At 51.3% G+C, this 24,357-nt stretch overlaps 1 protein-coding gene and 1 non-coding gene across 2 annotated transcripts in view; one reads left to right on the plus strand and one right to left on the minus strand.

Moving 5' to 3' along the window:
* Window positions 1–24,357, plus strand: part of EFCAB6 (EF-hand calcium binding domain 6) — a 253,365-nt gene that overhangs the window by 134,067 nt on the left and 94,941 nt on the right. Inside the window, exons 17-19 of the mRNA XM_045290796.1 lie at window positions 19,412–19,526; window positions 20,154–20,261; window positions 24,191–24,318. Of these exons, the coding sequence (XP_045146731.1) occupies window positions 19,412–19,526; window positions 20,154–20,261; window positions 24,191–24,318 (351 nt within the window). The remainder of the gene's footprint in view (window positions 1–19,411; window positions 19,527–20,153; window positions 20,262–24,190; window positions 24,319–24,357) is intronic.
* On the minus strand, window positions 392–487 carry LOC115870707. Its single transcript, XR_004046854.1, has one exon. It is a non-coding gene; the product is annotated as a small nucleolar RNA SNORD21 (small nucleolar RNA).

Genomic DNA, 24,357 nt, shown 5'->3' on the forward strand with positions numbered 1-24,357 from the left:
ATCTTTCTTCTGGGCACGAAGCATATTGGGACGATTCCACCTCTTCTTTTTAACATCTCTCTTAGGCTTCTTCTCATCAACAGAACCCTCTCGTACGGTGGCACGTGCTTTCTTATACATCTCCTCCATCAGGTAAGGAGTTTCGCTGTTCTTTATGTCTTGAGAAAAGTGTTTCTTGTAAGCATCTTCATCCTCTGCCATTAGGTAACGCATGCAGTCCATGACGTTCTGACCCTGGATATGTTTCCAATGCACCTCTGCATTGGACCTTGCTTTCTGAATCATAACCAGGGAATCGCTTGGTAATAAAACGAAGTTTCAGTACTTCAGTATTTGTTGACAGAAATTGGCTCACTCGTAGGAATTCATTTCATTCATTACATGAAGCGTAGCCGCCATCCATCCCGTCTTGAAACAAGCAATTGCATCACATGCAACCGAAGGACCAACTACCACTTGCTCCGTTAGCGGGATATCATCAGTCGGCACACTCGCTCTTCTGGCTGAGCGCACTGTGGCAGCCAGCGTGGCAGTCCATCTTGTCGAGAGCCTCCCTCTTTTTTGCTAGGTTGCCATTTAAAAATTGCTCAGCTCACCCTGGTTCACCTCTGTTCTGCACACCTTAAATGTGTCAATCCCAGGCTCAGGCAACCATCAAAAGCCTGTACTTACGGAACCCGAATCTCTCAGCATCTAACTACCCAGATTGGCAAGTTCTTCCAGAGCAAACGCAGTGCAGTCGATTCAGCCCAGTTGTTGTTACTGCTCAGAACCGTCGACCTGCTTCTGACTCATAGCACCATCCTCACACCCGTTCCTATGTTTGAGCCCATGGGTGTAGCCATTGTGTCAGCCCATCTCACGAAACACTCCTCTTGTTCGCTGCCCCTCTACTTTACCATGATGTCCTTTTCCAGGGACTGGTCTCTCCTGAAAGGCCCCCGGGTGCCATAGTGGTCACGCATTGGGCTGAGCTGTGAAAGGTCAGCCAGCTCCTCCGGAGAAAGATGGGGGCTTTCCACTCCCATCAACCGTTACCCTCTCGGACACTCACAGGGCCATTCTGCCCTGTCCTGTGGGGTCGCTGTGAGTCGACATCCACTCGGTGGCAGTCTGGCAGCGAGTTTGGTTTGGCCTCTCCTGAGAGCATGTCTTAAGAACATGAGAGGAAGTCTCACCATCCTCGCCTCTAAGGAGCATCGTGGCTGTACTTCTTCCAGGACAGATGTGTTCTTTCTTCTGGCTGTCCATGGCCCTTCCAATGTTCCTCACCAACACTGGGATGCAAAGGCATCCATTCCTCTTCAGGCTTCCTTATTCCTGGTCTAGCATTCCCAGGCACGCAGGGTGATTAAAACTACCACGGCTCTGGTCATTGTGCACCTGAGTCCTCAAAGCGGCACCTTTGTGTCTGGGGACTCATCGGGCCTTTGCATCGTGGCCTTGGTGTTCTGAGGCCTCTGTCCCTGGTGGACTTCTGTCTTCCATGGGTTCAGAGGGTGTGAAGACCTTCGCTCTTCTTCCAAAAGTTTTTAGCTTAGTTCCTCAGAGTTCATCCCCAGCGAGTTCCAGCATGCAGCACACGCCTTGCAGGGCAGACCAGTGATGGTTTGAGGTTTCTGAAGCCTCTGATTTTGTCCCTTCAGTCCCAGATAACTAACAAAAGGGTCACCAGTGAGCATGAACCAAACCTATGTCTCCGTTGTTTGGCGATTCCTAGTCTTACTAACCTTTGCAAGGAACAATCCAATGGCTTACTTCCACTGGAACAGAGCCCTGATGGCACTGGGGGGTAAGCACAGAACTGCTCACCGCAAGCTCACTGATGCAAACGCACCATCTGCTCCCATAAAGACTTACAGCCCTGGAAGCCCTAGACAGGGTCTGCATGAGTCAGAATCCACTCGATGGCCGTGTGTAAGGAGAACTGTAAGTCTCCCAGCTTTATTGGGCTTTTAAAAGGAACAACTTTATGTACTGCTATCTCTGTTGTCTATTTGTTTCCTACAAATTGATTTCTGCTCTTATCATGGGTGTTTTCCTCCTTTTCCTTGATTGGTATTTAATTTGTTTTTCTTTTTCTAATTCCTTGAGATAGAAGTTTACATTGTTAACGTTCAGTTTCTCTTTTGCTAACGTATGAATTTATAGCCGGATATTACAAGTTTTGGTAATCATATTTTTATCGTTCCGTGTGAAATGTGTTACAATTCCCTTTGGGGTTCATTATTTTTCCTACGGTTGGTTTAAAGTGTGTAGCGTTTGCTTTCCAAACTGGGCCTCTCCTTTCTAGTTTACCCTTTATTATATGTTAACCTGATTGCACGGTGCTCAGAGAACATATTGTAAAGTCTCCCTAATCCCGACTCATCCTGGGACAGGCTGTATTGAGACGTGGATGATCCAGTTTGGTAAATGGTCCACAAGCATTAGAAGTGATATGCCCGCCGTGGCGGGAGGCCCAATCTTCTATGTATGTCAGTCAGGGTGAGTTTATTATGCTTTTTGGATCTTACATCCCTAATCATCTTTTCAAACGAAAGTGTCACTGATATTTGGGTGGAAGTTTCCACTGCCAGTTCCGCCCCATTTGGGGGCTTTCCACACACCTGGTTCAGGGGCCTCAGCTGCCCGCCTCACACCGCGCCAGCGTTCTCTCCACGTGCTCTGTCTGTGCGCTCACCAGGCCTCTAGGTCCCGGGCCCTCTCACGGTCTCAGCTTCGCTTTTGAGTAATCGTTGTCTTTTGATCTCATGCTGATGTTCTGAATTAGCGCACCGATCATGGAGGTGCTATCTCTTATCTGGTGTGCCACGCTGCTATTTCAATGTCCCAGGGGACAGGCGTGGTCCTGGGATTAAAGAAGGTCTCAGGGGACTCTCTGCTCTCTTCTGCTCCACTGTCTGGGTACACACATTTACACACCTGCTGTCCTCGACTCCATTCTGATGCACAGTGATCCTAGATAGGGTTTCCAACAAGGGGGTTACCCCCCCCAAAAAAAACCACATATTTTTTTCAAAGCTATGTATTTAATTTTTTTTTACAAAACAACCTTATCATCTTCAGAGTACTCTCCATGACACTTAATATATTTGTCAAGACTGCAATTCCATTCTTGGAAACATTTTTCAAACATCTGTTTGAATGCCTGACAGCACCTCCCTCATTTTCTCTTCACCTCTTCTGTGCCATCAAATCGCTGTCCTTCCATGTCCCACTTCCTTCTCGGAAACAAAAAGAAGTCACATGGAGCAAGGCCAGGTGAGTAAGGGGCACGGGGAAAGAGAGGCATGCTGTTTTTTGCCAAACACTGGCACACTAAGACGGCTGTGTGAGCAGGTGCATTTTCGTGGTGGCAAAGCCAGTGACCCGTCTGCCACAGATCAGGCCTCTTTTGTCACACACTATTCTGCTATCTTTTCAGAACCTCTAAATAGAAAGCTTGATTAACAGTCTGACCTGGTGGAACGAACTCCAAATGCACTATAAGTTGACATTTTCATCTGTTCAGGAAGTTGACAGATGTCCAGAATGAGGTTTGTCATCAATCGACATTTCACCTTTTTTGAAATGAAAAAACCAATCGTACACTTGAGTTTTTCCCATAGCACTGTTCTTGTAAGCTGTGTTCAACATCACAACAGGTTCTGTGGCATTTTTCCCGAGCAGGAAGCAAAATTTCACAGACACAAGGTCTTCTCTTAAACCAGCCATCACAAAAAATGAGCTTCAAGGGAAACTGATTTTACAAAAAAAATGACTGCGACCAGAGAGAACCTTCCCAGGTGACGCCACTGGGTGCACTAACTCAGAGCAAGTTGCTTGATGCTCACCTAGCAGAAAATATGTGCACTACAAAAGCTCCACTCCGCCCAGCATAATTCTGTTTTTTGGCATACCCCCTCACATACACATACATATAGAAACACACACCTATGTATGTTTCTGTTAGGTGCCGTCAAGTCCGTTTTGAGCCAAAGAGACCCTATGCACAACAGGACAAAACACTGCCCTGTCCTGCGCCGTCCTCACAATGCCTGAGTCCATGGTTGCAGCCGCTGTATCCGTCCATCTCCTTGAGGGCCTTCCTCTTTGCCACGGCCCCCCTACTTTACCAATCATAATGTATTTCTCTCGGGACTGGTCTCTCCTGACAATATGTCCAAAATATGTAAGACATAGTCTAGCTATCCTTGCTTCTAAGGAGCACTCTGGCCGTACTTCTTCCAAGACAGATAGGTCTGTCCTTTTAGCCGTCCACGGTACTTTCCATATTCTCCCGTCTTCTTTATTCAATATATATATATAAACCACTGCCATCGAGTCAATTCTGACTCAGCGCAGAAATATCCCTCTGCGTTTCTGAGACTAAAGCTCATTAGGGGAGTGGAAAGTCTTATCTACCTCCTGCAGAGCAGCTGGTGGTTTTGAACTACCGACCTTGAGGTCGTCTTCCAAGACAGATTTATTTGTTCTTTTGGAAGTCGATGGTACTTTCAATAGTCTTCTCCAGAACCTTAGTTCAGATGCATGCGTTTTTCTTCAGTCTTCCCTATTCAAGGTCCAATTTTCACATGCGTGTGATGCATGAAAAGTACCATGGCTTGGGTAAGGCACACCTCAGTCCTCAAAGTAGCATCTTTGTTCCTCCATACTCTGAAAAAGTCTTACGCAGCACACTTACTCGATGCAAGGTGTCATTTGAAAGTTCCTTATTACAGTCAGATAAATTATTACTCAAGAAAGCTGATGGTGCCCGGCTACCATAAGATATAGCTTCTGGGGTCGTAAAGGCTTAAAGACAAACAAGTGGCCATCTAGCTGAGAAGCATCAAAGCCCATATGGAAGAAGCACACCAGCCTGTCTGACCACGAGGTGTAGAAGAAGGGATCAGTTATCAGACATCAAAGAACTGAAAATCATATCATTGGTTGCCCACTTTACTGACACAATCACTGAAGACAAATGTGTGCATAAGCAAATGTGGTGAAGAGAGCTAATGGTGCCCGGCTATCAAAAGATATAGCATCTGGGATCTTAAAGGCTTGAAGATAAACAAGCAGACATCCAGCTGAAAAGCATCAAAGCCCACATGAAAGAAACACACCAGCCTGTCTGACTATGAGATGCAGAAGGGACCAGTTATCAGACATCAAAGGACTAAAAATCAGATCAGTGGGTGCCCATCTTCCTGATATGATCACTGAAGACAAACGTGTGCATAAGCAAAGGTAATGAAGAAAGCTGATGGTGCCTGGCTATCAAAAGATATAGCATCTGGGGTCTTAAAAGCTTGAAGATAAACAAGTGTCTACCTAGCTGAGAAGCAACAAAGCCCACATGGAAGAAGCACACCAGCCTGTGTGATCATGAGGTGTTGATGGGATCAGGTATCAGGCATCAAAGACCCAGAACCAAAAATCATCTCAATGTGAACAAGAGGGAGGGTGGAGTGGAGACCCAAAGCCCATCTGTAGACAATTGGACATCCCCTCACACAAGGGTCTCAAGGAAGAGACGAGCCAGTCAGGGTGCCAGTATAGCACCAAGGAAACATACAACTTTCCTCTAGTTCTTTAATAGTTCCTCCTCCCCATCCCACCCCCACTATCATGACCCTTACAAATCCAGCTAGACTAGAGCATGTGCACGATACAGATAGGAGTGCACAACACAGAGCTCCAAGATTTTAGAATCACAATTAACCCTGTTAACCGGCCCTCCAAACTGATTTACATAATCCTGTTAGCATCTTCTCTCACCATCAGGAAAAGAGGGAACACACCCAATCTGCAGTGGCCCCACCGAGTTGTTTGGTGGGCTTTGCAAAGAGGATGCCTGGAAGAACCACACCTACCATCTCCCACCCACGTGTGAAATTGTTAGATTCCTACATATGCGCAGACCCTCCCTGCTGTCCATTCCCAACTCACAGTCGCCCTATAGCACCGGGTAGCACTGCCCCCTTTGGGTTTCTGAGGCCTTAACTCTTCATGTGAGCAGAAAACCTCACCTTGCTCCTGCAGCGGGGACTGGGGAGCTTGAACCACCAACGCTGTGTTTAACAGCCCAGTGTGTAACCTGTTACAGCACACTGTAACCCAGCGCACACTGCCGGGATGAACTACCTCAGCTGTAAGAGCACAGTGCTTACTGCAGACCCCGGCGCCTTCAGGTGTAGACTCCACTCGATCCCAGCGCTGCTGGTCAAAAGCTTTCCTCTCAGGCCTCAGAGCAAGGCCATTTATTAGTACTTTTAATCGAGTTAGATTCTCCTGTCACTCTGGGATCCCTCATGCATCCTAGCCCTACTGGCCCAGTGGGGGAGTCAAGGCCAGAAGTTTGAACCGACCAGCTGCTCCTTGGGAGAAAGAAGATATTGTCTGCCCCGTAAACATTGACAGCCTGGGAAGAACCCCCGCTAGTCGCCCCGCCCCACCCCAGGAGAAGTTCTACCCTGTCCGATGGGGACGTGGAGTCAGAATGAACTCAATGGCTGTGGGTTTGGTTTGGGGTCTGGCTCAAGTGATTCTCACTTAATCCGCATACAGGCAGGTTTACTCCCTGCTGTGAAAATGTACAGGTTTTGACAAATGCCCTGTATGTGCCACTGCGTTATCACACAGACTGGTCCCATCTCCCCAAATACCCCCAGTGCTTCACCCACTCCCCCCTCGCCTCTCCCTGACTCCTGGTCACTGCGGATGCTGTTACTGCATCTGCGGTTTAACCTATGACAAAATCTCTTGAGCTGGGATCCCGCCATAGACAGTCCTTTCAGATGAGCTGCTTTTGTCCAACAGTATATATCTAGGGCTCCTCCATTCTCTCGGGCTTTGGGAACCCAGTTCTTCTTTATTGCTGAATAATATTCCAGTGGATACACCGCAGTTGGGTTATCCCTGTGTCCATCGAGGGGCACCTTGGTTGCTTTCAGTTTGGGTACACTATGGCTATAGCTGCCACAAACCTCTGGGCGCACATTTTTGGTATGGACATTAAATTTTTAAAATGCAATTGGGCAAATGACGGCGTGTAAATCCCAGATCATACGGAAGAACGTGGTTTGGTGTCATAAGACACTGCTAAATTGTCTTCCAACATAGCTGTCCCTTTTTGAATTCCCACCAGCCAGGAGAGAGAGTTCTTGTGATCCTCAGAATTCTTTTCCGGCAAGTAACCCACCTCTTCTATCCCATGAGGATGGAGGACGCTGCCATGACCCTGCGACCGTGGATGGCCCAGGCTTTCTTTGGCATGGAATGCATCGGCTGTGACCTGAGCAGAGACCTTCAGTGTTAAACACGGGTGCTCTGATTGGCTTGGCCTGGGCCTGCAGTCAGCACTGGTGGCAGAGTGGTTTTGTGTTGGGCTGTTCACTGCAAGGTCAAGCGGTTCCAGCTTCTCGGCTGGAGAAAGACAGGCTTTCTACTCCTGTAAAGACCTACAGTCTGGGGAGCTCACACGGGCAGATCTGCCCTGTTTTATAGGGTCACAATGAGTTGGCATCGGCTCTGTTGTAGCGAGTTGTGGTGTTGCGTTTGGGGCACTCCAGTGCCCCACCGGTAGATAGAGTTGCGCAGCACACCTGCTGCCTCTGCACCCCATCCCCCACAATGAATACCTAGCTATTGTCTTCTTGTTGGGTGCCGTTGAGTGGGTCCCAACTCATAACCAACTTATATACAACAGAATGAAACACTGCCCAGTCCTGCCCCACCCTCACCTCCCTGGGCACGTTTGAGCCCGTTGGTGTGGACTCTGTGTCCTTGAGGAGCTGGCCCAATGGGAGCTGCCGCTGGAGTCAGACACACTCATTGTGCCAACGTGGCTGGGCCAGCACTCCCAGCGGTCAGGCACGGAAGACCTAGTGACTCCCTCATGGTTCCAACATCAAAGGAAAGGCTTGCTGGCTTTGTGCTGGGTCGGGATTCTGCATCCAGCTCATGGACTTGTGGTTCCTCGGGCTTGAGTCAGTGGACTCGCTGTATTGCCTGCCCATCCTGGGAGCCATCAGGGACCTGTCATCTCACTTGCTGACTTGGGTCCATCCCGCTCCTGTAGCTATGCTGCTCGGGGACACGTCCAGCCTAGCATCTGACCCACGGACTGGGAACTGGCCCGCACCTGGGACTTGCCTGCTTTTACAACTGTGCAAGCCAGAGAGACCATGTTGTCTATGTACATATATAGAAGCTTCTTGATAGAAGCCTCATTTTTATATGTACACATATTAATCCTCTAGAGACCACAGCCTAAGGTACCCATCCAAGCCCATTAAATGCCAGCTGAGCGGCAACGGACCCGCAGACCCACGCAGACCCACGCTTGTTCTGTGGTATGCCGTTGAGCTTGGGGTGGTTTGTCATGCAGTAGCCGACTGAGAGACCCCTAATCCTTGTTCCAAACACGTGGGCACAATGATTTGGTGAAAACCAAACCCAGTCTCAATGCCTCCTGGTTTTCTGTGACCAGGCTGGGCCATTTGAGGGGGCATGAGACATTTCCCAGTGTCTGACGGTTGGGCAGAAGAAATCACCATTGCCCATTGTGTGTGTAGTCAGAAGCCTCAGCTGTAGATCCAGAATCGGTGATCAGAGCTGGCTTGTTGCTACTGGCTACCAAGCATCAATGGGCATTCAACACACCCATGTAATTATTTAAGAGGCTCAGTGCTACTCAAACATGACCTTGAGGCAAGGATTTGGATTCTTCTGATGTCAATGATGACATTTGTGGTAGTTACATATTTTTCTGTCAACTGGAAGATATATAAAAATGGAGGGGCAGGGTTTAGCCTATCAATCAGGTCACACCCTGATGGATGCACTTGGAGGTGTGACCAAAATATACAGCTCTCTGGAAGCCTCTCTCTCTCTCTCTCTCCCTTCACCTTCTTGCGTGTGGGACACTGAGCACTGCCAGAGCCCTGCAATGGTACCAGTGCCTTCAGATCCACACAGCTTGGCACCCATCATCCTGTGATGTTCCTGCCTTCCGCATCCTGGCATGTGGCTGCATGAATCTGAGGAGGGTCTTACCGACTATCATCGGACTTATGGACTTGCGTTGGACCGGGCTGGGATGTTTTCTTGATATATAATGACTTCTTGATCTAAAGATCTTTCTGACACACACATGAGTGTCACTGGATTTGTTTCTCTGGTTGGTCAACCCGGCCTCACACAAGGTGGGAGCCAGTGCTCTCCAAAGCTGCGTCCCAGGCCGTGAGCCCGTGCCTTTTAGTGGACTCAGCTACCATTGAAGCGCCTTTACCAGCTGTGTCCACACAGCAAACAGGTGACTTCATTGAGCCTGGTAAGCTTGGATCCCCTCATTGTAAAATGGAGCAGTCATCCTTTTTGAGGCGCTGTGGCAAGGGCCAGTAAGGTAACAGCTGGAAACCACTTGGGATGATGGCTGACGTTCAGTAGATGGTCAGTAGGATTTGCTTGGTGACCCACGTGACTGGCGTCCATTCCCTCTTAGAAAAGAGTATTTACAGCTCAGGTGAGCCTGGCCCTCTGCCCAAACGGAATGCTATGGAGACTGGAAGCTTGGGATGCTTGTTGGGTTTCACTCCCATCCCTGAACCAGTGTCTCTGCAATGCCCACCTCTATCCATGTCCTTCTGCAAGGGGCTCACGACCCTCTGAGCACTCGTTTTCTCGGCATCCCTGTCCTCTCAGGAAGCCTGGTCCTTTTCCTGCACTTCTGACCATCAGCAGCATCTTCACACCTAAAGAGCAATGTCATCTTGAACCGCATACCTGTGTGGCCTGTGTCTGCAGTGGCATCGTGCTTGCAGCGTGTATAACTTTTCATGGACTTTGAAGACACTGTCTTGCTGGATCCACATGGACAGCCCAACTTTTGCATCTGAATATTATAGGAAACAAGCCACCGGGGTTAGAATGTTCCATTCAAATCAAATTAGTTCTATTTTAAACGTTCCGTATTCATTTGCCGTCGTGGCACGCTGAGGCCAGATAAACTTGGATTGTGTGGGATCAGGTGGTCTTGATGACTGGATCCTAGAGCTGGTGGATGGATAGTGGCCGGAGAGGCCCTGGAAGATCAGGTGTCATTAGTTGGAAGGCTGGGGGAATAGGGTACATCGGAAATTTTAGAGAAGACAGAATGTGTCCGTGTCTGTATTTTACCTGTGAGTGGTGTAAAGAAATGCAAATAGTACTTCCTATTAAAATGGAACCTTAATACCCTCTTTAGTTTCATCACAAAAGAACATAAGCCAGAGACTCCTCAAGTAGGTAGAGCGGCCTAACAAAACCCTCTCCATATTTTCTGCTTGGAATTCCACCTGCTTCGAAGGCTGTACCCTTTAAATTTCTCACATAAGAATAAACATTAAATATCTTCCTTTGTTTTCCTCAACTGGGGCACACTGGCATTTTTAAAACAGAACTTTACTCAATAAAATATTCAGGGAGAGACAACAATGCAGTGGCTGATAAAACTCACAGAGAGAGAGAGAGAGAGAGAGAGAGAGGAATAGCCACATCTGAAGTCTCTGCCCACCTAGCCCCATGTCACGCTCCTGATACAGTCTCCCCTTCCTCCGGGTCCCTCCGTCTGTCTCACAAGGACAACGACTTCTTGTCCTGCTTGAGAGGGCTCTGAGTATCCTGACTCCTTCCTCGTCAAGGCTGCCTGATCACTCTTCGCTGTGTCGGCCCACGCCCAGACGTTCGTAATGCACGAAAGCCTCAGATAGAACGGAGTCTGGTGAGTGTCCCAGCGGTTCCTTATGCTGGAATCCTCTTTATAGTCACTCACCAATTACCAAGCAGTGACGATGTGCTCTGGGGGTGTTGTGTTGTGGTTGCGTGCCATTGAGTCCGTTCCAGCCCCCAGTGACGCTATGCAAACCAGAACAAAACACTGCGTGGCCCTGCGCCATCCTCACCAGCGTTCCTGGGTTGAGTCCCTTGCTGCAGCTGCTGTGCCCATCCTTCTCGTTGAGGGTCTGCCTTTTCTTTTTGGGCTGCCCTTCTATTTTACCAACTGTAGTAGTTACATAATCTCCTCTCAACGTGTGAGGGGGTGGAGCCTAGCGTGTCAATCAGCCCAGAGCCATTGAGCCCTCTGTGTGGGCAGGGCCTTCTCCTGAGGATTCTGGGAACTTCTGTATCCCTCCGTGGAGGCTGTACACATACTCCTTCTGCTTCCTCTCCTGCTGACAAGCCAGATGGAGCTAAGCTGATGGAGCCAGAGCCCTGGGGCTGGAGGAGCCACGTGGAGATCCATGCCAGCGCTGAGATGCTTCCACTGCTACTGGATCCACATGACCTTCCACCCACTGGCCTGTGATCTTCCTGCCTTCAGCGTCATTGCATGTGTTGTGTGAGTCTGAAGAGGAATTTACAGACTGGTATCGGACATGTGGGCTAGTAATATCGGACTTACAGACTTGATCTGGACTGGGCTGGGATGTTTTCTTAATATACAATTACTCTTTGAGATAAAGTGTTCTTTTACACACATATGAAACTCCTGGGTTTGTTTCTCTAGTCTACGCAACACACCAAGTATGACGTCTCTCCTGACAACATGTCCACAGCACATGAGACCACGTGTCATCATCCTTGTCTCTAAGGAGCATGCCGGCTCTATTTCTTCCAAGACTGATCTGTTTGTTCTTTTGGCAGTCCATGGCCCTTTCGAGAATCTTTGCCAGCACCATCATTGAAACACATCTATTCTTCTTCAGTCTCCCCTATTCAATATCCAACTTTCACACGCATAAGAGGCAATGGAAAATAGCATGCCTTAGGTTATGCGCACCTTAGTCCTCAAAATAACCTCCCGCTTTTCAACACTCCAAAGAGGTCTCCTGCAGCAGATTTATGCAATACAATGTGCCCTTTGATCTCTTTTGACTGCTGCTTCCACAAGCTTCGATTGTGGAGCCCAGCAAGATAAAATCCTTGACAACGTCTATCTGCTCTCCATTTTTCATGGTGTTTCCTATTGGTCCCAGTGTGAGGACTTTAATCTTCTCGACCTTGAATTGTGATCCACCGTGAAAGCTGAAACCCTGGATCTTCATCACCAAGTGCTTCACGTTCTTCTCACTTTCAGCCAGCAAGATTGTGTCTTCTGCAGATCACGGGTTATTAACAAACCTCCCTCTAATCCCGATGCTGCGATCCAGCTTCTCTGATCATTGGTTTTGCATACAGATTGAGTAAGTATGCTGAGAGGCGACAACCCTGATGCACACCCTTCTTGATTTTAAACATGCAGCACGTCCCTTGCTCTCCTCTCACAACTGTCTCTTGATCCAGATACGAGTTCTGCAGGAGCACACTGAAGTGCTTTGGAATCCCGTTCTTCTCCAGGCTATTCATAGTTGGTAGGATTTACACCGTCAGATGCCTTGGCATGGTCAGTGGAGCACAAGTAAACATCTTGGTGGTGTTCTCTGCTCTTCAACTAAGATCCAGCTGACCTCCACAGAGCTATCCCTTCTTCCACATCCTCTTCTGAATGCATCTAAACTTCCGGCAGTTCCGTGTCGGTGTACTGCTGCAGCCACTGTTAGATAATTTGAGGAAAAGAATTCACTTTCGTGTGATAATAATGCTATTGTTCTATCATTTGGGCATTCGGTTGGGTCACCTTTCTTTGGCATTGGGGACAAACGTAGGTCTCTTCCTGACAGTTGGCCAAGTAGCTGCCTTCCAAATTTCCCAGCATACCTGGGAGAGTGGTCCCAGTGCTTCCTCTGCTTATTGAAACGTTTCGGTCGGTGCTCCATCAATGCCTGGAGCCTGGCTTATGGCTCATCCTTCCAGTGCAGCTTGAACTTCTTCCTTCAGTATTGCTGCTTACTCGTGTGCTGCTACAGCCTGACATGGTGGGAGGTTGGCTAGCTCCTAGTGATACAATGGCTCTATATTGCTTTCATCGTCTCTTGATGCTTCCGACGTCATTCAAAACCTTGTCCCTAGAATCTTTCAAGATTGCAACTCAGGGCTTGAATTGTCCTTGGGTTCATTCAGTCTAAGATTTGCTATGCTTTATCCTCCTTTTGGGTTTTCTTTGGGGATATAGAGGTGAAAAAGAAAGTGCTGGAAATTGTTCTATTAAAGAGCAATTTGGGGGTGCCAGCCAGAAAAACCCGGATGTCTTAAAGAGGACTGTGCTGTGACCGCAGGCTGGTGAGGCCTGAAAAGGCTGTCCTCATGCTGGCGACACCTGTGTCCACACCAGGACTGCTGGCTCTTCTGTTTTCTCTACAGCTGAGTAAGTGCCTAATCCCAGACTAAGCCTCCCAGAGAGAGCAACTATAAATTGAATACATGTCCTAGCACCTGAAAGTACTGTGAGTGAATCTAAGCAAGCAGACTCCAGGGATTAGTGCTTGGCATGGGGATGAGTTGGGGGTTTTCAACTCATATACCTTTTCATCAGCATGAAGGCTGAAGTTGGAGACACATAAGGCAGACAAACAATGATAGAAAAACAACAGGGGGCGCTAGGAGAGAGAAGTATTGGTGATTCTGTTACCTCTGGAACGTGAAGAGAGATTGCTGGGAAAGAGTCAGGGAATGAATGGCTCCAATGTGGTGCATAAATTCTGCTCCAATCTCTGGCTGACCCTGTATCATACGTGTGTATCATACATGTACTTTCAGATTGCAAGTACTCTGGTGAAGGGTAAAAAAACTAAGCTTCAACTCTTTGGAGTTCAATCAAGCACAACAGACAGACTTTTGGGAGTTCAACCAAGTTAATGTCCTGCTCAAATAGACAGAAAACTCTCACTCACTCAGGAAATATAACAGAAATCAATCTCTACACCATAACATTTCTAGTGTTCAGGAACTCATCCAAAATCACACAACCTATGGGAAAATGGAAATATGTGATCGTGCCTAAGACCCTGAGCTGACCTAGATGTTAGAACTAAGACTCAACCATGTCAACACAGCTATTATACAGTAACCATGTCCATAAATCCAAAGGAATATAGGATTGAAAACCTAGGAAATTTTGGAAGTAAATAGAAAGAACGAGGAAAGAAAGGGAAGTTCTAATGCTAAAATATAAAATAGCTGAAATTTTAAAATCACCAGATAGGCTTAGCCACCAAATGGAAAGGGCAAAAGACTCGTTGAAATTGAAGGAAGATCAATAAAAATTACACAAATTGTAGAGGAGAAAAAGAGTCAGGGATGTGTCTACTACCAGTAGGCCTAACCTTGGTGTAATTGGACAGAAAAAGAGGAGAGAAGAAAAAGGGTAGGAAAAGAATACATTTGAGGAAATAATGACCGAAAGTTTCCCATTCTGGTTAAAAAGACAATACACTTTTAGATTCCAAGGGTTCTGAAAACTCTAAGATAAATAAAAAGTAATTAAAGCTGCTGAGTATCAAAGTCAAAGACAATCTTGAAAGCAGCCAGGAGGAATGCCTTGTTAGAAAGAGCGCACAGTTCCTTGGATGACCACTGACCTCTCCCGGAAGCAATGGAGGCCAGAAGACAATAGGACAACAAGGGGGTGGGGGGAGGGAGTCCAACAAATCCCACCTCTCAATCTGAATCCTGTACCTCGCGAGCAACACCTTGCAGAATGAAGGAGAAATCGCACTTTTTCCCCCATAAAAGAAAACGAAGATAAGTCCTTACCAGTAGCTCTCTCTGTAAGAGATACCAAAGGAAGTTTTGCTCAAGGGCGAATCGGATCAGGTACCAGGTGGAGACTCCGATCTTCAGGAAGGAACCGGAGTACCGGGAACGGTCAACATCTGATTGAATGGCGATCCTTTCCTCTCCATTAAAAAAAAATGATGACACCGTCTTAGGTGTCTATACTGCGTGTGGATGTAAAACAAGCGACAACCATCACATAAGCGCCGGTGAAGGGCGGTGAAGTCCCTGGGTTTCATGTGAAGCAGCGAAGAAACCGCTCTGAGCAGAATGAACGTGGAAGACGTGCATTGCAAGCCCCAGAGCCAACGCATCTTATTGGAGGGGACCAGTCCCAGGAAATTAAGGGATCATCCCCACGAGATGGAGTCCATACCTGCCGGCAACAATGGGGCGTAAGCTTTCACACGCACACAGCAAGGGGGTCAGCCTGTCGGGTTAAGTTTCATTGAGTTATACGCAGGGGTGGGGGTGGGGACACTGTGCATCAGGCGCAGATTGTCAGCCCCCAACAGCCATTCACAAAAAGAACCCGTGGGTGGTTCTCCCACAAGAGCTTGGCAGGAGCTGCATTCGCTAACTGCAGTGAGTCCTCCGCTCGCTCGGCTGGGCTGTTTGTTGAATCACCAGCCCGGGTCTCTTTCTCCGCGGCGAGAACCTGGGCTGATGCCTCAACGCCGCACCCGCACAGGGAAGGCCCGGTCCACCATCTCGAGAAATAGGCGTCCACTTGATGGTCCCACGAAAACCCGATGTGCTGTCCTCCAGGGACAGCATTGCTTAGAATAAAGGAGGAGGAGAACCAGTCTGCTTTCCCCCATCTCACGCAGGAGGGCGTCCCCAAGCAGAGACACTTCGTGAGTCGGAAGGAGGCCCCAGCCTCGCTAAAGCCACCAGGCCGAGGTCTAGCCCTCTTTGAGAAACTTCCTCAGGGAAACCCTTCTGGGGTGGGGGGGTGGGGGGTGGGTAAAAGCAACCCAAGGAAGCTTCTCAAAGAGTGAACCACATTCCTGTCTGTTTCATCCCACGACACGTTTGCTGTGAATTGCCCGCAAGGCTGTTGTGATCAGTCGTGTGGATTTGCCGCCGTGTTCCTCTGGACGGTGCATGTCGTGTCACAGGGGGAGCTGAATAGGGGCCTCAGAGTGGCGACCAGCTGTCTGTGAGGCATCCTTGTGCCCTGTGTGGTGCTGAGCACCGTGGGGACCGCACACCTCCCACAGGGGACCAGCAGCGGAGGGTGCATGACTGCAGGGCACTCCGGGCTCATCCCCGCAGGCTGTGAAACATGTGCCTCCAGACATGGCCTCATCCCCAGGACATATGTTTTAGTGAGAAGACTGAGCGGGAGAGAGGAACTGGCAATGAATAATTCATGAGTAGCTGTTTTCAAAAGATAAAATTATTTGCTACTGAGCCCCCACCTCCTCCCCACCCATGGATCCTTTCCGGGGCCCTTGGGCTGCTGGGGCTGCCTCTAGGTGGGTCCCACGTACTGTCTCAACGCCCCCCACAGTCCGGGCATCTCGGCAGAGCTGAGACACGGTGTGTGTGCAGATGGTGGTCGCTGTCAGAATTCCCAGTCCTGCTCTGCCTTCGGGAGGACAGGCAGGCAGGCGTCCCCAGAGCGCCCTGAGGACACACATGGAACCGGCTCTGCTTGCCAGGCTCCCCAGGCCACCCCACCCCACCTGCACTCGCTCTTCCTCTGCCAGCCTCCAGCCTCCCCTGTGGAGGCTGAGTCTCTCACCCAAGGCCGAGGCCAGCGAGGGAGGCGGGACAGGCCACTTCAGGACTCAGGCAGCAGAGAGAGCCACAGAGGTGGGCCTGCTGCACTGCCTGGGTCCTATACCCACACCCGGACCTTGGGCCCCTGAGCCCAAGGATCAGATCTGACGGCATTCCCGGGACAGAGGAGCCACGCAGGCAGCAGCTGGGCAGTTCCTTCCTGCAGCTCTGTGCTGAGGACGGGAGCAGAGAGCCCACATCGCATCAGACCCAGGAGGCAACCACACAGACTCCCTGGGGCCTCAGAGCACCTCCATGACAGCCTCCCCTCCAGCACTGTGAGGGTTAAGGATCTGTCCACTGGACACGCCTGAGTAAGGGTAGGGGTGCAGCTCAACCTGTCAACCTAGCCATTGCATCCTTGGTGCCATCAGCCTTTCTGTGTGTGAGAGAGAGAGAGAGAGAGAGAGAGACCCAGCTGGGTCAGATCCTCTTTGGCGCTTCGCCTTCTTCCGAAACTGGATCTTGCACCTGGTCCCTCCGCCTCCTGCTGCGTGGCCTGCCCATCCCAAGAGCCGTCCATCCTTCAGCAGACTACCAACTGTGGATTCATTCAGCCGACTTTGGGCCTTGCACCCACCAGCTGGTGCCCCCTGCGGTCTCGTCTTCATCATTCTGCTTCCTGTTCGGCAGCTTCCACGGTTCAGGAGAAGCCTGGCTTGAGCTCACCTGTCACTGCGCTCACCTGTCTCTACAACTGCATAAACATCACTGGTTTTGCTTCTCGAGAGAGTCCCACCTAAGGCACCTGGGGTCTCCCGGGGTGCCCCCACCCCCAGCTCCATCCAGCGTTGGCTCAGGCCTTTGCCTGGGTTCCTGAGTCCTACTTAGCTCCCACACTGGCATTTCCCAGGGAGCCCTAGTGGCCCAGCAGGTTCAGAGTTGAGTTGCTCATCCCAAGGTGGATGGTTCAAGTCCGCCAGTGGCCCTGAGGGAGACAGCAGTGACCGTCTGCTCCCCTAAAGACTCACAGCCTTGGAAACCCTGTGGGGGCAGTTCTACCATGTCCCCCAGGTGCTCCAGGAGCCGGCATCAGTCCAAAACACTGGGCTGGTGGGTTTCTGGGAGGGTGCCATCTCCTGCCCGGCGGGCCACCCTGCTCTTTGCCCTTATCCTACAATGCAGTTCAGCCAGCAGTTACGAACAGGTACTTGGTTGGCAGCCTGGTTTTGTCACTCCCTGCTCAGGCAGGTCACCTAAGCTCTCCCAGCCTCAGTTTCCACATCTGCAAAACGGGGCTCTGAGAATGCCTAGCTCAAGGCTGCCATGACAAGAGTCCCTCCCTGTGAGAGCCTGCTCCAAGGCTCATAAGTAACCCGACAGACGCTTGGCTCCTAAAGCCTGCGGCCATTGAGTAGATTCTGGCTCATCGCGCCTCTGCAGGACATAGAAGAACTGCCCACAGAGGTTCCACATCGGGTGACTTCTCATCACTGGCTTTTCAGTTAAAAGTCAACCCCCGCACCTGGCCTGGTTCATACCAAACCAAACCAAACCAAGCTCACTGCCATTGAGTGGAAGCTGACTCACAGCAACGCTGTATGGCAGGGTAGAACGACCCCTGTGGGTTCCCGAGACTATAACTCTTTATGGGAGTAGAAAGCCCCTCTTTTTCTCCCGAGGAGCCCTGATAGTATAGTGGTTATGACTTGGGCTGCTAACTGCCAGGTCAGCTGTTCAAAACCACCAGTGGCTCTAAGGAAGAAAGAAGAGGCTTTCTACTCCCATAAAGAATTAGAGCCTTGAACCCCCACAGAGGCCGTTCTACTCTGCCCTGCAGGGCCACTGTGAGTGGGCATCGACCCCATGGCAGGAAGTGTGATTTGGTTTGGTTTTTCCCCAGCAGAGAGTCTGGTGACCTTGCGGTTAGCAGCCCAATACGTAACCACTCCACCACCAGGGCTCCTGGCCTGGCTCGTAATAGACCATCCATAGGCCCTGCACGCCCGTGATGAAGAGGGCGATGAGGCTGGTCACTTGTCCACAGAACGAGGTGACCTTGGCCCAAGGCCTGCTCCGCCTGCTCAGCGCCTTGCCCTGGGTCGCTGTGACATCACAACCCCTGACACCTCTCAGCGATCATTCAGGCGACCCTCGCACCGCGACCCACCCTTTCTCCAATACCTGTCTCTGACCCCACTCTTCAGAAAGCCTCCCCTCTGCCCTGGCTGGGCCCCACCACCCAGCACGTCTTGGGCTCTTGGCTACACAGATGTGACCTTTGAACCCAGGCTTCCTGAGACCACCTCCCACAGCCTGCCTTTGGGGGGCTCCCCTCCGCGAAGGCCCTCCCTGTGGGTTGTTGACTGACACACCATTGGCCAAAGGGCAGTGATGTCGTCAGTTCCTTGGACAGTCAAGCCAATCAGCCCCTCTCAGTCTTGGTGGCCCATGGGAAGTGTTTGCGTGTGCACCTGCATACACACACACACACACACACAACTGGGAGCAGTTGCCTGGGCGTGTCTGAGGGAAGGTCATGAAGGACTGTCATAGTATCAAACCTACGGGGAGAGAGAATGGTGCCCATAGGCACTTGCAGTCTAATTTGTAGATCCCGGATCCCGGTGACATTTTTGTGGCAATTCCAGCCTTTTCCTTCCCCTGGATGCCTTGTTTTACTTTCCTCGTGTTTTCTTGATTATTTATGGCCCTACATCGAATGGCTCACAAAGTTCAGTTGGGATGCCTTGCTGGCTGGCAGCTGAGCAGGTGTCCAGGGAAGACTCGGGGGCCAGGTGGGGCCCCAGGCTCGCCTCCCTCCCTCAGAAAGCAGAGTCTGAGCTGAGGGGCCCCGCCCTCAGGTCTTGGGTGGGGGCAGGTGCGTAATAATCAAGGGGTGGATCCAGGCTGAGTGGGAAGCGGGCGAGGGGCCCACAGGGGACAGCAGCGGCCCACAGGACTCCCTGACTGCCTCTCCGCCCTTGTCTCCCTTTGCCAGGTACTAGAAATGAACGGGATGTGGATGGACAACGAGCAGTTCGCTCTGCTGACCACTAAGATAGGATTTAGAAAAGAAGGAATGAGTTACCTTGACTTTGCGGCCAGATTCCAAGGTAGCCAATCACCTGGGGCTGCCCCTGCCCAGCACAGGGGCCCTCTCCCACCAAGCCCCTACTGCTAGGGCTGAGGGCTAGTTCTGGGTGGGTGGCAGCAGTGGGTGCTAGGAGATGGGACTGGCCATGCCACTGAATTTGCTTGGGCTATGTTTGGGCCCCTCACTGTCACCATGTCCTGGTTTTCATTTCTGACCAACTTAGAGCCCAGTAGGCTCCCCACCTTGATGCCCCAGACCCCCGGCTGCAGCCCTCCCCCCTGTCCTTGAAGGCTGTCTCCTAAGAGCTGAGAACCCCGGCCAGGTGCCACCAGCCCTCCAGTTACAGCCACACCCTCCATCCTGGTGCCCGCCCACTTGTGGCCACGTAGAACTGAGCTCCCTGGGGCTGCCAGGGACTGATTTTGGGGGAATTAGATCCCCCAACTTTTCTTCTGAGGGCTGGACTCAAGCTGCCCACCCTGTGGTCAGCAGCCAAGCGCTCACCCACGGGGGCACCCAGGGACTCAATCCTGAAAACAGAGACTGCTAACCTGTCCTTGGCAGGGCCCTCACAGGGGCAAGCCCTTCTTCCACCTGGGAACAATCCGGAGGCGGGGAGTCTAAAGGGTTCAGGCCCATATCCAAGGTCACCCTGCCCTGCCCTTCCCCGACAACCCCCTCGATGGGGAGGAAGTTGTGCAGCTGGGCTGCTGCGGCACACCCCCTTTCCTCTCTGGCTACAAACACATTGCAGGTGAGGACAGGGCTGAAGGGGTGGTGGGGTGTTTGCACATTGACACCCTGGAGTGTCGCTGGGGTTGGCAGAGTGACTATACCAGGAGACTCCCCTCCCCATTGGCTGTGCCATCCCCACTAGAGACCCTGCCTGGGAGACCCATCCCCAGACCGAGGGTCCTAGAGCTGAAGGCCCCGCACAGAGCCCAAGCCAGACTTCAGAATGACCCGGACAGGTCTTGGGGTCTGTGTTTTGGCTTGGGGAAGGGAGAAGAAGGACTAGGTCCCCGCCATTATCTAAGGGAGTGATTCTGGCTGTGTGCACGCTCAGGTGAGGAAATGGGGGTCGTCGCCCCAAGCCCCAGAGCTGGAGAGCCAAGTGCAAAGCTGGAACTTGACTCAGGGAGCCTGGACTGCCCAGCCCTGCTCCTCCCCCGGGAGGCCACCGTGACCCCAGCGTCAGGATATGAAACACCCCTTGCTATGTTCCCGGTATTCCCGGATGGATGCAGGCCTGCACTCTTCAGTAGAGCAAACAGGGCCTGGGACAAGTGTGGCACGCACGCCAGGGCCAGCTGTGGAGAGGGAACCACCAGGTGCTCTGGGGCACGAGGCCAGAGCCCCTTTACGGAGGGCTGCTGGGAGGAGTTGAAGCCTGTAAGGATTCCTAAACTCTAAGCCTGTGCTGACCAGAAAGGGGATCCTGGACCCTCTGCATCTGTGGGGAGGAGTGGCCACAACTCTGCAGAGAGCCAGCCCTGCCTAATGAGACGTCCTGGTCTGACACCTGGCTGTGAGCCTAGCCCGCACTCAGCTTCTACACCTGACAGAAACGGGGCTTCTGCACAGGATTTGCACTTTGGCCCACAGCTTCAGGGACATGCATAATGCCATCATCCACACAGCTGTTCTGGACTCAGCCCTGATTCCAGTCAGCTCTAGATCTAGAAGCTGGGGGAGCACCCCGAGTCTCCTCAAATGTGGAATGCTCCTAGTACACCCACCTCTCATTTACCAACATGGTTAGGTTCCAAAGATCAGGTCATTGATGTGAAAATGGGCGTGATGTGGAAATGGAAGATGATGACATCAGATCACACAATGGAGGGTGACAACATCGTTGCGTAACTGCCAAGTCACACCACTATGTGACTGCCAAGCCAATCACGGCGCACCCAAGCTTACACAAAACCTTAACCACCACAGCTAACCTTACTTTCTCCTCACACCCTGGTGGTGGTTCCTGACAGGCACAAAATCTCGTTAACGCACAAAATCGTTGGACGGTCAATTTTTAAAATTTTGTCCTATGTGAAATGTCAGATCACAGATAGTTGCTAAGTGAGGAGACAGTGTCCTGAGTTTTCCCCTGGGTGTTGGGGGAACATCCATGTCTTGTTGTTGCTCTCAGGTGCCCTTGAGTGCTTCTGAGCCATACGACCCCACAGGCGACAGAGGGAGCACGCTCAGCCCTGCACCATCCTCACCACTGCTCTTGTGTCTGAGCCCATTGACGCAGCCACTGTGTCCGTCCGCCTCCTTGGAGATCTTCCTCTCTTTCGCTCTCTCTCCCCTTGACCAAGCATGATGTCCTTCTCGAGGGACTGGTCTCTCCTAACATGTCAAAGTGAGGCCAAGACTGGCCGTCCATGCCTCTAAGGGGCTTCCGGCTGTACTTCCAGGGCAGATGTGTTTGTCCTTTAGCAATCCAGGGGACTTTTCAGGATTCTTCTCCAGCACCATAAGTCAAACGCACCGATTCTGTGGTCCTCCTTATGCAATATCCAACTTCCGCATGCATATGGGCTATTGAAAATACTACGGCTTGGATCAGGCGCACCTCACTCCTCAGCGTACCCTCCACTCCGACAACTCTGAAGAGGTCATGCGGCTGTCCCCAGTGCAATGCGTTTTTTATTTCTTGGGGTTCTTGAGAGACGGGGGGAAAAACGGCATGAAGGCCCTCAAGTGGCACAGAGGTTAACTGAAAGAAGGGCACCAGTTAGAGCCCATTGGCAACATGTCAGAGAAAGATGTGGCAGAGATGACAGCCTTGCAAACCCTCTGGGGAGTTCTCTTCTGCCCTGGAGGACGCTGTGAGTCAGAACCCTTCTGGCCAGTATGGGTCTGGTTTGGGGTTGAACGTCATACTGGAACCCCTTAAAAACCACACCAAACTCACGGCCATCAATCAGTTCTGACTCCTAGGGAGCCGATGGACAGAAAAGAACAGCCCCCATGGGTTCAGAGAATGTCGAGAAAGCCTCGTCTTTCTCCCGTGGAGAGGTTGCTCGTTCGAACCGCTGACCTCGTGGTTTGCAGTCCAACGTGTAACCCAAAACCTCCTCAGGGCTCCCATCGGAGTCCCTGGGTGGTGCAAATGATGCACATGCTCCGCTGCTACAGACTGGAAGTTCAAATCCACCCAGGCCTGCAGATCTACTTCCCCAAACCCAGCTGCCAAAAACCCCCGAGGAGCAGGGTTCTAATCTGACCCACAGGGCGACACAGCTGCAACGGCGCTGCCTTTACTGAGCCTCTCATGTGGGCTGGCGTTACACATCGACGCTCCGTGCCTGCCGACCCTGGGCCCAGCCAAAGGCCACTGGTGCAATCCTCCCCCAAGCACGGGCTCCTTTGGTGTCTCCGTGTCATGTTTTGGTCACTGAAATGATTCCGAGCTTGTCCCTTATGTCCCTGCACTTGGTAGACGGCAGCAGACTGTCAGCAATGTGACTTTCACGGGCACGGGGAAACCCCAAAACGCATGTGGTGGGCTCTGCAGAGACCCTCGCCATGTGTTGGGCCCCGTGTCTCCAGGATCGGCCCGTGTCTCTGTTGCGTGGACATTGGGTCAACAAATCACCTCCTGTGTTTCAAAAATGCTTCTAGGATGTGAAGGGGCAGGACCCCAATTCTCTGCCTCTCACCCTAGGCCCCGCCCTCACAGAGGGCCAGGAGCCGGACAGCTCAGAGCGCCGCCTGCTAGATGAGCCAGGGCACAAGTAGATCCCGAGAGCCCAGAACAGCCAGGTCTTCTAGGGCAGGGGTGGGAACCTCCCCTCTGCCAAGGGCCATTTGGGTCTTTACTACATCATTTGCAGGCAACTTAAACATCAGCCTGCTATATTTGGTCAGGAGGACCCCCGGTGGCATAGCGGCTACCCGCTGGGCTGCCAACTGCAAGGTCAGCAGTTCGAAACTACCAACTGCCCGGGTTTTCTGCTCCTGGAACCGTTCACAATGATCAACATATAGCCCACACCCCCCAAGGTGGATGAACAACAGAAACATGGGTGAAGGGAGACAAGCAGATGGTGTAAGATGAGAAAATAATAATAATTTATCGTTTATCAGGGCTTCGTGAGGGTAGGTGGGTGGGGAAAAAAAGAGGAGTTCAAACCAAGGGCTCAAGCAGAAAGAAAAAGTTTTGAAAATGATGATGGCAACCTATGTACAAATGAGTTTGATACAATGGATGCATGGATTGTTATAAGAGCTGTAAGAGCCCCCAATAAAATTATTTATTAATAAAAAAATATTTTTTAAGCATTAACGTCTCAGAAACTCACCAGGCCAGTTCTGCCCTGTCCTGGAGGGTCACGCTGAGTTGGTATCTGCTCGATGGCAGTGAGGGACATGCGGTTGGACATTGGCCCTGATGGGATGGCTGGAGCTGCCGGCCTTTGGTAAGGTGTGTGGTTTCAGCGGCCACTGAGTCCTCAGACCCCGTGTGGCACGAGGCCCAGGCGCCCTTGGGACCCAGTTCTCAGAGGGAAACAAACCAGGACCTCGTCACACGCCGCCGCCTCAGGAGCTCTGTGGAGTGGCTGGGTGCCCTTGCCGGGCGGTGTTCTCCAGGGCCTAGGGACAGGAAGATGTGCAGGGTGCTGCAGCCAGCCGGGAGCCAGGGGAGGGCGAGGTTTCTGACTGACATGACTGTTTCAGATGTGGACATGAGTCGGCCAGCCTCCTCTGCCGCGTGTCCTGCCCTTCGGACAAGACTGAGCAGTCCCTTTGCCTCTGCGGAGGAGTGCCTGAAACATTTCCCCCTGAGGCTGAAGGAGTCCTTCCAGGTAAACTGAGGCCTGCCCTCCTCTCTGCAGCCCCCCCCC

This window comes from Echinops telfairi, unplaced genomic scaffold, assembly GCF_000313985.2.
Source record: "Echinops telfairi isolate 266 unplaced genomic scaffold, ASM31398v2 ScPeMD7_2;HRSCAF=8, whole genome shotgun sequence".
NCBI classification, from domain to species: domain Eukaryota; kingdom Metazoa; phylum Chordata; class Mammalia; order Afrosoricida; family Tenrecidae; genus Echinops; species Echinops telfairi.